The sequence below is a fragment of the Oryzias latipes genome, chromosome 11, assembly GCF_053564925.1.
Source record: "Oryzias latipes strain Hd-rR chromosome 11, Olatipes_Hd-rR_3.1".
Taxonomy (NCBI): Eukaryota; Metazoa; Chordata; class Actinopteri; order Beloniformes; family Adrianichthyidae; genus Oryzias; species Oryzias latipes.
This window is the reverse complement of record NC_136247.1, coordinates 30,072,692-30,087,324: the sequence shown is the minus strand read 5'-3', so window position 1 is coordinate 30,087,324 and position 14,633 is coordinate 30,072,692. Positions and strand designations below refer to the sequence as shown.

General features: G+C 42.4%; 1 protein-coding gene across 35 annotated transcripts in view; it reads right to left on the bottom strand.

The window, feature by feature from the left end:
- LOC101162652 (focal adhesion kinase 1) overlaps positions 1-14,633 on the bottom strand; it is a 107,273-nt gene continuing 92,640 nt past the window's right edge. For all 35 annotated transcript variants that reach the window (XM_078955226.1, XM_078955231.1, XM_078955233.1 and 32 more), the window contains 12 exons: positions 14,353-14,557; positions 14,048-14,159; positions 13,894-13,968; positions 13,024-13,119; positions 12,732-12,830; positions 2,877-2,939; positions 2,548-2,587; positions 2,234-2,337; positions 1,361-1,516; positions 1,212-1,292; positions 1,017-1,102; positions 1-948 (listed from right to left, as the gene is read on the bottom strand). In XM_078955226.1, the coding sequence (XP_078811352.1) occupies positions 822-948; positions 1,017-1,102; positions 1,212-1,292; positions 1,361-1,516; positions 2,234-2,337; positions 2,548-2,587; positions 2,877-2,939; positions 12,732-12,830; positions 13,024-13,119; positions 13,894-13,968; positions 14,048-14,159; positions 14,353-14,557 (1,244 nt within the window). In that variant the 3' untranslated portion in view covers positions 1-821. The remainder of the gene's footprint in view (positions 949-1,016; positions 1,103-1,211; positions 1,293-1,360; positions 1,517-2,233; positions 2,338-2,547; positions 2,588-2,876; positions 2,940-12,731; positions 12,831-13,023; positions 13,120-13,893; positions 13,969-14,047; positions 14,160-14,352; positions 14,558-14,633) is intronic.

The following is a 14,633-nucleotide window of genomic DNA, read 5'->3' as shown; positions in this document are numbered from 1 at the left end:
TACACAACAGACCACAAATTAACAATTTATTTGACCTTTTTTGTAGAAACTTTGACATAAAATACATCTGCAGAAAAACTTGTGACTGTCAGGAGAAATTCAATGCAGCTCATCAGGCACAGGAAGATCTACTTCAAATGATACCTGACATCCTTGCTGTGGTTACCCCCCCCCCCCCCCCCCCTTCACTGTTCAGTAAAACATGTTAAAGATAGAACTTTTTTAATATTTACTATGCAAGTTACTTAAAAAGTCTCATTCTATATATTCTTCTGTTATAAAAGGAGCTGGTTCTTGAAAAGACGTCCCCACCTGAGATAAATGGCTCCACTGAAGGGAAAAAGCTGCTGTGACATTTGTAAACTGGGTTTTGCTCATACAGTGTTTAAGAAAGGCTTCAGTTTAGCATAAGTGGGAATTCAAGGCAGAAAATGCCGACAACAGGAAAATATTAGACATAAAACGTTGAAAAACAACAAAGATCATTAGATCTTCTTCATTTTCCACTGGAACTGCTTCCTTGGTTCCGTTTCTTCATCACGTCCTTCAAATGAGCTTCAGAAGTCTTTTTGATCCATTTTCTTCAGGTTTAAAAAGTCGGACAAAGTCTCTTTCAACAAAACAAGACGTTTCTCTGAATGCATCAGTTGAAAAGCAAATTAAGTGGAAAACTTTTGGCTAGAAAATTGTCTCCAGAGTAAAAAGAAGTTGGCGATGATTGTTTTAGTCCATTGAATCTGCCATGCCTTCATCACAGATATCCAACGTAGTGTTTAAACCCTCGAATCCTCGGTTTCATATGTCCTAAAGAGAATTCTGGACTAAAGTGGGCGGGTCTGGTTGATGGCCTTGAGTCGCGCCTGGTCGATGACATCCAGAAGGTTTTTGGCATCAACTGCCAAGGCGTGAGCCGCCATGAGCATCTGCTTCTTGTAGTCCTTTTGTAAACTGTTGGAGACACAAAGGTTTGATGTCCAGAGCTCAAAGCCAAACGTCACGCCGAGTTTTGTCTGTACCTTGTCATGACGTACTGCTGAGCCAGCTTCATCTTGGCTATCAACTCTGCCAGATCTGAGTTCAGCAGCTTCTGAGCCATTTCCACCTGGAGGGATTCAAAGCGTCTGGTCAGATGTCAAAGACCGTAACCTCTTTATGGTGGAACCAATCATGTCACACGCCTGTTTTCTGTGTGCATGTGTGTGTGTGCTCACTTCTCTGTGCGCGCTGGCTGGCAGCACTGGAATGGTCTCATCCACCGTTGCCAGCAGCGTCCGCAGAGCCAGACCCACCTCCTACAACGACAGAACGGCGTTGGACCGAGCCGCACCTTTCAGTGGAGCATCAACCACTCGGCGGTTACCTTGACCATGGGGACGTACTCCTCAGGTGCAGCCGGCTGAATCCTATTGGACATCTCAATCACAGCTTTGACCAGCCCCGTCACGTTTTCGTAGACTTTGTCATTTGAGCGGTCCAAGTTGGCGGTGGGAGGGGGGCTGATCTCCTGCGGCTGCAACTGAACCAACAGATCAGTGAGAACCAAAACAAACATGCCAATACTTCAACTCTTGAACTGCAAACACAGAGCTCTACCACTAGGTGGCAGAGCTTTTGGTGAATTTAACAGCGATAAATGATTTCTTCTTCATCTTGGCGAGTTTCTATTTTCTACATGGAGACGAACGCCGGACCGGCATGAAGTGACGTTTGAATTTCTGGAATAAACTACTGTTATTTTCAGGAGAAACCAAGAAAAGCTCTTCATCCATGTTTAGTCTGATTTTATGGTTCCAGATACAGAGCGAGGAGAAAAGAGGCTAAGGACAGATGAATCTAGCTACTGCCATATCCCAAACCAGAACTGTTGTGTAAATAATGCTAACAGAAATTGTTAATTATTATGTTTTCTATTGGACACACGCTGATCCACTTAATTTAACCAAACTCATCTAATAAAACCATCACATTCTAGTAGAAATACTTCTACATGAGTGGAGGAAGGGACTCGTTTTGACGTGACGGCGGTTAATTGCTGAGGAAGAACTATGACAGCTAACGACAGAGACCGGCTTACCCTCCACGGCTACGGCCAGAGAAGGAAGAGAGGATGCAGATAAGATGGAGACGGGAAAATGAAGGGAAGATCAATATTATATATCAACAAGATATTCCAGAAAAGAGAAGATCCAGACTGAATAGAAGCGTGAGCTGCTGGTTACAGACGTCCTCGTACCTTCACCCCCTCGTTGTAGCCGTCCACTGGACACAGACTGCTCAGGTTGCTGAGATGACTCGGAGCTCCAGGACGGGGCGGCTTCTTGGGAGGGGCCACATGTTCTGCAGCAAATAAGGAGACAAATACATAGATGTGCACCCCCATGTTCACTGGATTTGTCTCAACATTCAGCCTAAAACAGTCAAAGACAAAAACTGAACAATTTGAGACTTTTTTTTACCTCCAAAGTAAATTCGGCTGGTGGAATAAATAAATCATAGCTGGGATCAGATTAGATCTAATGAATATGTCAGAAGGAGGAGCGCTCTTACCTGGCTTTCCAACAGGTTGGTAGATGTGCTGACTTCCACTCTGCTCACACAGAAACACAAAAATACCGTTGGTTCAAATCCCTGACAGGGAATTTCTGCTGCAGACAAACATTTGGGACTTTGGAGGACCTGCACAGCTCTCCGGGGTTTTGGGTTCCCCGGGCGCTCTGTGGTCTACGGCTGGTATGTGAGAGGCTTTGCCTTCAGGCAGAAATACTTTCTGTGGCTTCAACCATTTCCTCTGTCTAACTGTGCGGCTCAGAAGAGACTGAGCGTCCGTCGGTTCTACCTCTATGTCAGTAAGAAATCCTCTGCCTCTCATGACTGACCTGAGCCTGCAGGGCGCCGTCCTCCGTGTCCTCGCTGCCTCTGCTGTTTCTGGACTCGCTTTTCTGCAGAGAAGACACAAGCATGTGAAACAGAAACACACAAAAATCTTGGCAGTAAAGGAGTTACATTGACTTTTTATGACACACTTTTTTGCCATCAAATCCATCTGCAGTGATTTCAATGTGTGAATACCGTTTTGGTGAAGCACGCCTTAACAAGATGCATCCTGGGAGAATAAAAGCTGCAGAAGACAGAAGGTTGAACGCAAAGAGAGGAGGCCATCGAAAGAAAAGCAAGACAGAAGAATGGAGGAGTGAGAAGACGGAGGGATTGAGTCAACGGTAGATAAACTGAGAGAAAAGAGTCTGAAGGGGGGAGAAGAGACGAGGAGAAGGTTTTTCCACACTTTGCTGCAGAAAAACATGAAGCCTTCAAACTCTCTGCAGATTTTTCTCCTCCCACTTTTTCCATCATTCCTCCTCCTGCTTTTGCCAATCCCACTTCCTGTCACCCTCCTCTTCCTACATTTTCCTTTCTCTGACCGTTTTTATGACCAGACTTGATTTTAGACGTCATCTCAGTTTATGGCATTCTTCAACAGTCTGATGGATTTAAAGGGGATTTAACATTTTGACACTTCTTAAGACAAAATGCACCAATATAATGACATAACCCAAATCTGTTGAGTCTGTGGATTCAATTCAACAACCAGAATATCGTCATTATCAGAGGGTAACCCTTGGTCTATCCTAGGCACTTTACCATTGGGAGTGGGGTCATCTAGACCCACTAGACAGTGCTCTGAACCTTTTTTCTTCAAGGATTTGTGATCTTCACTGGTGTCCATGGATTACATGAAATCTTTCCACCTTTATCCACCTTTGTCATGGTAGGGAGAACACGCTAATGGAAGGGGGGGGGGTCATCTAAGATAGCACATGGGGTAATCATATAGTCAAACATTTTGAAGAAGTTCTTCCACTGCAGCTTTTTCATCCAGAGATGATCACTGATAGAAAAAAACATTGATCAACTCTGTTCATCAGACAGGTTCCACACAGAGACGTTTGCTGACCGCTTTGGGGACCTCTTCCACATAGATGCACTGGATCCTCTGTGTCTGTCATAAGGAGGGCCAGAAAAACCTTAAGTCACTGTGTCATCAGCATAGAAATGAATATTAGCATCTGGCTGTCAGTTACAAATCGTTGATATGATAAATGAAGGGGAACCCAAAACAGAACCCTGTGGGATTCCTTGTGGAAAAAAGCCAAACTCAGAACAAATTTGACATCAAAGTCAAAGTCAGCTTTATTGTCAAGTATGCTGCATCCATAAGACACACAGCACAGATGAAATTGCTTTCCTCTCACCCCACAGTGCAAGCAGCATATAAAATAATAAATAAACAACGTAAAAATAGATAAAAAGACAGTAATAGTAGGAGGAATAACAGTAGTCTAAACAGTGCTAAAGAACAGTGGCACGGTTAAAGTGGCAGTTTAAAGTGACATCAGTGCTGAGAACGGTAAGTGGATGAGTCAGTGATGGCAGTCTTTGGTGAAGATGATGTTCTGAAATGGTGTGAAGTTTTCAATGTGAGCTTGTAGGATGGAGTGGAGGTGCATATTTAATGCACTGGGATCCAATCAGCTGCTTCCTCTGGTAGTTTCGACTGACGGCGTCTTCTCTTTTAAATTGACAAATACAGTAAACCCTTGTTTTTCGCGGGGGTTACGTTCCAAAAAGAACCCGTGATAGGCAAAATCCGTGAAGTAGAAACCTCTATCTTTTTTAACAATTATTATACCATTAAATACTCTGTTATACATAGAAAAGAAAGAACAAACCATTTTACAGGGTCTCAAGCATTTGTTTCACAAATCAAAGTACTTTAGAAACGTTTTTTTTTCAACAAATAACTTCTGTACTGTACTGTCAAATAATAATTTGAATCATCGATGTAAACAGAAGGCTTCAAATCGCGGAGATTAGCCCCGCCCACCGCGACCCGAGAGTAATTGAATTAAACGGGAGAAAATTTAAAATGATCATGAAAAAAATACAAAGTCCAAACAGACAAATAGTGGCTCAGGTGTATTTCAATGCTCTTCAGTCTGAGAAGCTGCAGTGTTTTCTCCTTCTGAAGCCCGCGGTGCAGCTGTGTGTGTTTGTTCGGGAGAAGAACATAGTGATTGACAGTTGGTGTTGGTCTTTTTCTATGGGTTTTAGAGAAATTTGAAATTGCAAGATGATTTGCATGTACGTAATTTGGAAAGCTGATTTACGTACGTGTACATTACATTAAACTGCAACATTATTGACGCACAGGTAGAGAAGAAGCGGAGTGACTCTATAGCCAATCAGAATGCAGAACACAATGCACGACGTAAATCCGTGAAGTAGCGAAACCGTGAAAAGTAAACCGCGTTATAGCAAGGGATCACTGTACAAATCCATAACTGCAAATCTTCCCTGCTAAATTTAAGCTGTGGAGTTCCACAAGGGTCAATATTAGGGCCCACACTGTTCATCCTTTATATTAATTCACTTGGTATCAAATACACTCAAATATTTTTTTATATGCAGATGACACAAGTATATTCTTTACAGGGGAGAGCCTCAGGGAAAATGTAAAAACAGTAAATACAGAATTAGGGAAACTGAAACAATGGTTTGACAAAAATAAACTGTCCCTCAGTGTTAACAAAACTAAATTCAGGATTTTCGGAAATCGCCACATTCCTGCAGATTTAGAAATAAAAGTAGCCATTGATAATAATAAAAAGCACGTTTACTAATATATTCATCCATAATACTACCATATTTACAGTACAGTGCAGAAATTTGGGGAAATACTTATAAAACAAACCTACAGTTTTTATATATCTTACAAAAAAAAGCTGTTTGAATTGTCCATGGAGTGGACTATGGGTCACATACAAACGCTCTGTTTTTAAAGTCGGGTTTACTGAAACTATGGGATGTAGTCAAACTGAAGACGGCTCTCGTCGTGTACAAAGCCAGATACAACTTACTTCCAATAAACTCTCAGCAAATGTTCAAAGACAGAGACGGGAATTACAATCTAAGAAAACTGAATTTCAAAAAGCAGAGAATTTGAACAACAATAAAGAAAATGTGTTTATGTTATTGTGGTGTAGATTTATGGAATGGATTAGATGAAGGGTTAAAAGTTTACAAATATTGAAAAAATCCTACAAGAAGTCTGTTAAAAAAAGTCACTTTGCACAGTTGCCATGCAACCGTGAATGTTTTGTACATGTCTGTAAATGGAATAATGCGCATCATTAAGTGTTGTAAAAAGGGGTGGGATCAGACAAGATTCCTCTTCAACCCACTCCTTTTCAAACAAACGGTATTGTCTTATGTCTTATAAACCACTGTGTTGTTTCTTTCACTTGTGTTTGAAATAAAGAAAAAAAAAGACTAATCATAAAAGCTAAAGTAGCATCATGGATTCCCTTCATGGTACTGTGTTTATCTAAAGGCTGAAAAATGTTCAGACAGGATTGAATAACAAAAAAAACCCTTTTAAATAATAACTTCTGAAAACCCGCTCATTTGTTTCTACTGTTGAAGTTTTTGGTCTATCAGACTGGAGTTTCTGGATAAAGTTGGAAAGTTCTTGAAACGTTGAGTTCATTAAATATGAGATCTTCTGTTTTCTGACAGAGCAAAGCCTGAAAGCAAAGAACTTGGTCACTCCAGTGTTTTTTCCAGATTTTCTTCCACTCGAGTTGACCTGAAGACAGAAAAGGTTCTGTAACCGACGAGTTTGTCTGGTTTTTGAGATCAATCTAGGCTGAGTGGGATTTCTTACAACTTGAAATGACAACAGAGCTTTTTTACTCTTCCTATATTTGGATGATACTCTCACCAGGATTCAAGACATTGTACAGTAATGTTACAATCCTTTTATATTTAACTACATTTAATTTTTCAATACCTCTTTGTAGTAGTTTGCCTGCAACGTGGACCAAATGGCCGCCTCAGCCTCCAATACAGTTATACCAACCCCAGTTTGCTGTTTTACTCATTTTAAGTTAACCATGGGTGCGCTGAAGCTATAATGTGAAGAGTCTTGGTAACCCAATCAAAAGGAAAAAAATATTACTTCAGCTTAAACATTACAGGTGCCAAATTGCACTACTACAAGAAACCCATCTAACAGATGATGAACATCAGAAACTAAAAAGGTCTTGGGCAGATAAAGTGTACTACTCATCACATTGTTCAGGAAGGAAGAGGGGTGTGGCTATACTAATACACAGACAAGTCAATTTTACTGAAACTAAAGTACACAAAGACAGGGAGGGCAGATTCATTCTAGTAAACGGACTAATACAGTGGGGAAAATTAATATTGAACACGTCAACATTTCTCTCTAAAAACACATTCCTAATCGAGCTATTGCCATGAAATTTTCACCAGATGTCGGCATCAACCCAAGTAATGCACACATAAAAAGAAATCCAAACATTTATGTCCATAAATGAAGTTATGTGTAATAAAGTGAAATGGCACAGGGAATAAGTATTGAACACATGAAGAAAAGGAGGAGTAAAAAGGTCTGGCAAGCCAAGAAAGCAGCTGGAGTTTGTCAGTATTCAGGAGGTTAACCTGCCCCCTATTAGTGCAAAGTAACATCAGCTGGTATAGTCCTGATTGATGCCTTTTAAAAAGGTTTCTCACCAGCAAGGTGTTAGACAAGAAGCATTGCATGATGGGTAAAAGCAAAGAGCTGTCCAAAGACCTACGCAACCTTATTGTTGCAAAACACACTGAAGGCACTGGTTCCAGGCGCATTTCTAAACTTCTGAAGGTTCCAGTGAGTACCATTGGGGCCATCATCCGGAAGTGGAAAGAACACGGCATTACCATAAACCTGCCACGGCCAGGTGCTCCTCGCAAGATTTCAGACAGAGGAGTCAGAACAATCATCAGAAGGGTTCTCCAACAGCCCAGGACCACTCGTGAAGAGCTTCAGAAAGACCTGGAATCAGCAGGTCCCGTTGTTTCAAAGAAAACAATAAGTAATGCACTCAACCGCCATGGCCTCCATGCACGCACACCACGCAAGACTCCATTTTTGAAGAAGAAGCATGTTGAAGCTGGTTTGGAGTTTGCCACACAACATTTGGATAAACCCATGACATTCTGGGAGAAGATACTCTGGTCAGATGAGACCAAAATTGAACTCTTCGGATGTCATAAGACACAACATGTTTGGAGGAAAATGGCACCGCACATCACCCCCAAAACACCATCCCAACAGTCAAGTTTGGAGGTGGGAGCATCATGGCGTGGGGCTGTTTTTCAGCATGTGGTACTGGTAGACTTCATATCATTGAAGGAATAATGACTGGAGAAAAGTATGGAGACATTCTTGATCAGAATCTGCTGTCATCTGCCAGGCTGCTGAAGATGAAAAGAGGGTGGATCTTTCAGCAAGACAACCATCCCAAGCACACAGCCAAGGTAACACTCAACTGGTTGAAGAAAAAGAAAAGAAAGAAAGCTGCTAGAATGGCCCAGTCAATCACCAGACTTGAATCCAATTGAAAATCTTTGGAAAGAACTGAAGATCCGGGTTCCCAGAAGAGACCCCGGAACCTTGAAGATTTGAAGGCAGTTTGTGTGGATGAATGGGCCAAAATCACACCTGAGCAATGGATTCCACTGGTTTCTCCATACAGGAGGCTTCTTGAGGCTGGAATCACCAACAAAGGTTTTTGCACTAAGTATTAAATACATTTCAGTAAGCTTGTTCAATACTTATTCCCTGGGCCATTTCACTTTCTTACACATAACTCCATTTATGGACATAAATGTTTAGATTTCTCTCTATGTGTGCATTACATGGGTTGATGGCAACATCTGAAAATTTCGTGTCAATAGCTCGATTACAAAAATGTTTTTTGAGAGAAATGTTGACGTGTTCAATACTTATTTTCTCCGCTGTAGATGGCATTGCAGTTTCATTTATAAATGTATACACTCCGAACGAGGATCAGCCAGGATTTGTCAAATCACTCTTTAATACAATACCAGAGCATAGCTCTGGTATTCTACTCATGGGGGGAGACTTTAACTGTATAATGTCACAACTGGACAGACCCTTAAAAAACCCTTAAATCTTTGTCTATGGAGACTGGCTTGGTGGATGTATGGAGATCTAAATTTCCAAAGGAGCGGAATTTCACATTCTACTCAAACAGGCACAAATCATACTCACAAATTGACTATTTTTTTTACACATAAAGCTGAAATACATAGAACTGACGAAATAACAATAATGCCGATCACAATTTCAGATCATGCCCCTATTGTACTTAAATGGGATATAGACCAACCTCTAGACATTGGAGACTGAATGCTTCCTTTCTTAACGATAAAGATTTCATTATCTTCATTAAAAAGGAACTAAGATATTACTTAAATATGAATGAACCACCTGATACATCCCCTCTCATACTGTGGGGCTGTGCAAAGGCCTATTTAAGAGGAAGCATCATTTCTTATGCAATAGCAAAAAAGACAAAAGTTGGCTAAACAGCAGCAATTAGAGAATAAAATCAAAGAATTGGAGCACAGACATAAGCAGAGTGCAGAACCAAACCTCTTGACTGACTTGAGTACTACTCGCAAAGAACTGCAAGAACTGTTATCAGAGAAGATTGAGGGAAACCTTCGCTTTGCCAAACAACAATATTATGAACATGGAAATAGAGCGAGCAGACTCTTAGCTTTTAAACGTAAGAAGCAACAATCATCAAATATTGTTCAGAAGTTAAAATCAGGGAATACATTAGTTACAAAACCAAAGGACATAGCAGGCACATTTGCAACATTCTATAAAGAGCTTTACCAAGATGTCGATACTTGTCCCGACGAATCAACTATAGCACAATATTTACAAAATATCAATGTTCCTGAACTATCTGATACAGTAGATAAAAGAATTGGATGAGCCAGGTCAAGACTGGCAAATCAAGCAAGTTATCCTATCCTTAAAAAACAACAAATCCCCCAGCCAGACGGCTTCATTAATGAATTTTATAAATACTTTAGTGATGTGCTTACCCCACTGCTGCTGGATGCTTACCGATATGCACTGGAAAATAAAACCATGGCCCCATCCTGGTCTGATGCCACAATAGTAGTAATACATCAGGGCTCCAGACTAACTTTTTTCACTAGGAGCACAGTGGCCCCTAACTGAAAATTTTAGGGGCGCAACCAGAAAATTTAGGGGCGCATACCGTAAATCAAAATTCTAACCAAATATACTAATTTCCACTGTATTACTAATAAATACTTTAATAATAGATGCAGAAATTACAATGAGCTGTTTCAAATTCAGTGTCACATTTTATTCTGCACTTTTGAAGATGCAACAAGAAGGTAAACTGACAGCAGCATCGCTGTCATGACAGTACAAAGAAGTAAAGAAAACTGATGGAAATTTATCTTGGTGACACCAAATAGGTGCAGCCAAGATGCACAATAAGCGTGTTTGAGATCACCGAGGTGAACTCAACGCTGCGCAGATCACCTGGTGTGTGACATATATTTTTGTTTTTGCTCCAACATCAACTGTCAATCATCACAAAAATATCGCGAGAAAGGGGTGGGAGCAAGGGGCAAACCTACCCGGACACAGCTGGAAACTGAACTGACTGAAAGCTGCCCTACAGACTACAAAACAATGCATTATGGGACATGTGTCCTGATGGGTTTTGTAGTGGAGTGATTAATTAAAATAATTTAAAATACCAATTCATTAAAAAAGGCTACATTACAAAACATTAAAATAATCATAAAATATATAATAACACAGATCACACTAAGGAGGAGAGGAATATTAAAACTAAATTGAATGTTAAGGACAACTCCAATTTCCTGTTCTCCTTCAGTCTCGCTGCAGATTCGTCTTCATCTCACAGCCCCCCCCCCCCCCCCCCCCCCCCCCCCCGCCTGGTCTCCCCAACGATCCAGGCGAGGTGCCGGTTCATCTCAAACACGTCTATCGTTGCATTTTCCCCACGTATTTTCAGTGAGTCTAAAACTAATGTTGTTTTTGCTCGAGCGTGTTTAATTCTCCTCAGCTGACCCGACTCCCGCGGGACGGGGGCGGTGTGCTGCCGTAACGGCCGTGCATAAACCGTTTGATGCGCCGCCGTAACCAAAACCCAAACCTTCCTCCGGGTCTGTGCGGCCCAGAGAAAAGTTCAGCACGGACTGCATGTATGTAGAAAATTACGAGCGAATAAATATGTTCTAAAGGAAAGTAAGGAACTCCTTAATGTGGTCTGGGGAGGGAGGGGGCTGTCAGGTGTCCTGCTTTCAAGCCCTGTCATTGTCACGCCCCCAATAGTCATTTACCCCACTGTGATTGGTTGGTCAGCTTCGCGCACGACAATGAAAAAGTGTCATTCATACAAACTGGCGGGCTGCAGTAACATTAAACCTTCATATTAAGGCGGGGGCCGCAAATAGCCCGCGGGCCGCGAGTTTGAGACCCCTGCTGTACACTCTGGCACTGGTACACTAGCCGCAGGTCGGAAGAACGAATCAATAGTTCACTTACCCATAGCTCAGACGCACATATCAGGTTTTGATATTTGTCTCAGTTTCCTTCCCACAGATGTTTACGCGCACTCGATTATCTCTAGGCCCCGCCCCCTCCACGCATTTTAGCCACTCACAGTGGCTTTCCCTATTCTTCTCACACGAAGTGGCCGCCTCACAGACAGGCATCACGCGAGAGTGTGCTGGCGTTTCATGAGTATGTGCGCGAGTGTGTGTGTCTGCCTGCGTGCCGGTGCGCTCGCGTCTCATTGATTATTTCATTGATGTGCCCCTTCCACGTTTAATGTATAAAAAATACGAAGGGAGGGGGAGGCAAATTTACTGGTCGCACATGTGCGACTGGATGTAAAATTCAGTCGCACACTCTCAAATTTTGGTCGCAAAATGCGACCAATTGCTCGCAGTCTGGAGCCCTGGACTTAAAGAAGGGAAGGACTCTACAGATTGTAATTCATATCGTCCACTGTCTATGCTCAATGGAGATTGCTATACTGGCCAAACGATTAAACAAAATCATAACCCAAATCATACACCCTGATCAAACTGGGTTTATTGCTGGAAGACACTACGGGAATAACTTGCGTTGCCTACTAAACATTGTATCGCATCAAAAAGAGGGTAAACCTGTAACAACAGTTATATCATAAGACGCCCAAAAGGCATTCGATAGAGTATCATGGAAATACCCAGTACTGACATTAAAAAGGTTGAAATTTGGACCCAAATTTATTGATTGGATCAGAACACTGTATGCCTCACCCCAAGCAGCTGGTAAAGTAAATGGCTTCAGATTTGCTAGATTCAATCTGGAGCGGGGCTGTAGACAGGGGTGCCCCTTGTCGCCGCTTTTATGGCTCAGGTGGTTGAGCAGGTCGTTCAATGATTGAAGGGTTGGCGGTTCAATCCCCGCTCCCCCCAGCCAGCTGTCATTGTGTCCTTGGGCAAGGCACTTCACCGTCCAGTGCAGCTCCACTGGTGTGAATGTCAAAGGCGCTAAATGGCAGCCACGCCTCTGACTGACTGCCCCAGGACAGCTGGGGCTTCATCAGCAGCTACCATCACCAAGAATGAATGAGGAGGGACTGAATAATGGACACACTGTAAGAACTTTGAGCACCATGAAAAAGTGCAGATAAATCTAATCCATTATTATTATTTATTGTTGAGTCACACGTTTGTGTAAAGGAAAGAATGCGGATGCTACTGAACATCAGGAAGGATTGAGAGCTTTAGCTGACCATGAGGCTCTCCTCCTGCTGCAGCCACCGCTGGTCGTCTTCCATCTGCTGCTGCTGCATCATCAGCCTCTCCTCCATCAGGGACGGGCCTCCAGAGTCCTGGAAGCACAGACCAATTCTCATCACGTGTGTTCACGGAAACCATTAGAAAAGGGAGAAGGCAAACTGCTTTGGGGTCATTTATGTGGTATTAATGACATTTCAAAGATTCTGTTGGTCTGAGTTTTCTCATTGTGTTTTTTTAAGGACTAAGGACAGGATTTTGCAAAAACACTTCTGCATTTGGGAGTACCTCCTTGTTTGGACTCCACAGAGCACTAAGTTCAGGTCTGTGCTGGTTCCACGAGTCAGCAGGATAACTCCCTCCTACTCCCCCAATGGCTGCGGGCTGGAGGTGGAAGGAGACACAAAGACCTCAGTAAGACTCGAAGGCCCACTGCTAACATGCTGGTCTGTTTTCAAACATGAATGTTGGCTTTTCAATGAGGGAGCAGTGATGCTGGTCTTTAGATTTGCTGTGTGTTGACTTTCTGAGCAGGAGAATGTGCTGGACGCTTCCTGCAAACGCTGACCTTCAGGTTTCTGTCTGAGGCTCTGGCTGCAACTGTAAAGCAGCCACGGCACACGTGAAGAACACGTGACGTCTGTAAACATGAATCCATCAGGCTTTCCTAATATTTCACCACATTTTTCTACAAGACTGTGAGCAGAAACACTAAAATCCATTCAGATCTTTTTTTTCCACAAACTGAAATCTATGAAACCAACAAATATGATCAAACTCTTTCTCACCATTTAGACATTCTGGATGAGGAAAAGACCTGTGGACTACGGTTAAATAGAAAACCGGATTCATGGCTCATTTGATCCACATAAAATTAGAAATCATCTCAACAGAAAGGCAAATGCAGAACATTGATTGATGAGAGTCAAGAACAGATGGGAAAAACCGTGTTCTCCTGATAATAATACGTAATAATGCGTAATATAATCCTGATTATATATTAATGTAATCCCAGTAAAAAACTGGTCCTGAAATAAGACAGAAAAACAGCAGTTTGTGATGTAGTGTTGGTTAAATGAATCAAGTCTGGCTCTAAAACTAGCCCCGTTTGCTTTTTTATTCCTGTCTGTTGTATGTTTCTGCGTGGGCGGCGGTTACCGGGTGGTGGTTGTGCGGGGGGCCAGAGAAGAAGCCGTCACTGGAGCGAGGACTGGGGTAGCCTGGTCTACTGGGCTAAAACAGAATCATCTGTATTTTAGATTGGATCTGTCTCTACAAACTCAAGTTAAACTCCAGCTTTGAGAGAACTTACCTTCGGAGGTGCTTCATCAGGGCCCCCAGAGTCCCAGGAAACAGTCACCTGCCTCCTCATCTCCATTCGAAGTCTCTCCTCCTGCTGAAGCTTCTCCTCCTCCAGGATTGTGCTAGAAAGGAAAAAAGAAGCCAATATCAGTCAATGCCATCAGCAGACGAGCCTGCAGCGGTTGGAGACGTGGGAACAGCTTTGAGATTTCTGGATGTTGACCAGAAGAAGTTAAAGACGCATGCAGAAGATCAAGAAATAGGAGTCAATAAAGACTTTATTGAAAACAAGTTCAAACAAGACCAAGACACAACCTGAGCTGCGTTTGGAGTTCTGTGAAGCGTGGTCTCTTGCTCGGGTCGTACGACCAGCATTTGGTCATCAGGCTATAGAGGGTGGGGGGACACTGGGAGGGCATGGCCAAGCGCTCCCCGTTCTCTATTCGACCAATCACATCGTTGTTCTTCACCCCCTGGAAGGGCTTGATGCCGTACATCAAGATCTCCCACATGCACACACCTGTAGAAAAAAATAAAATGATGCAACTTAAAGTCCATAAATATCTGTTTGGATTAGAAAATACTGCGTAGTTTGG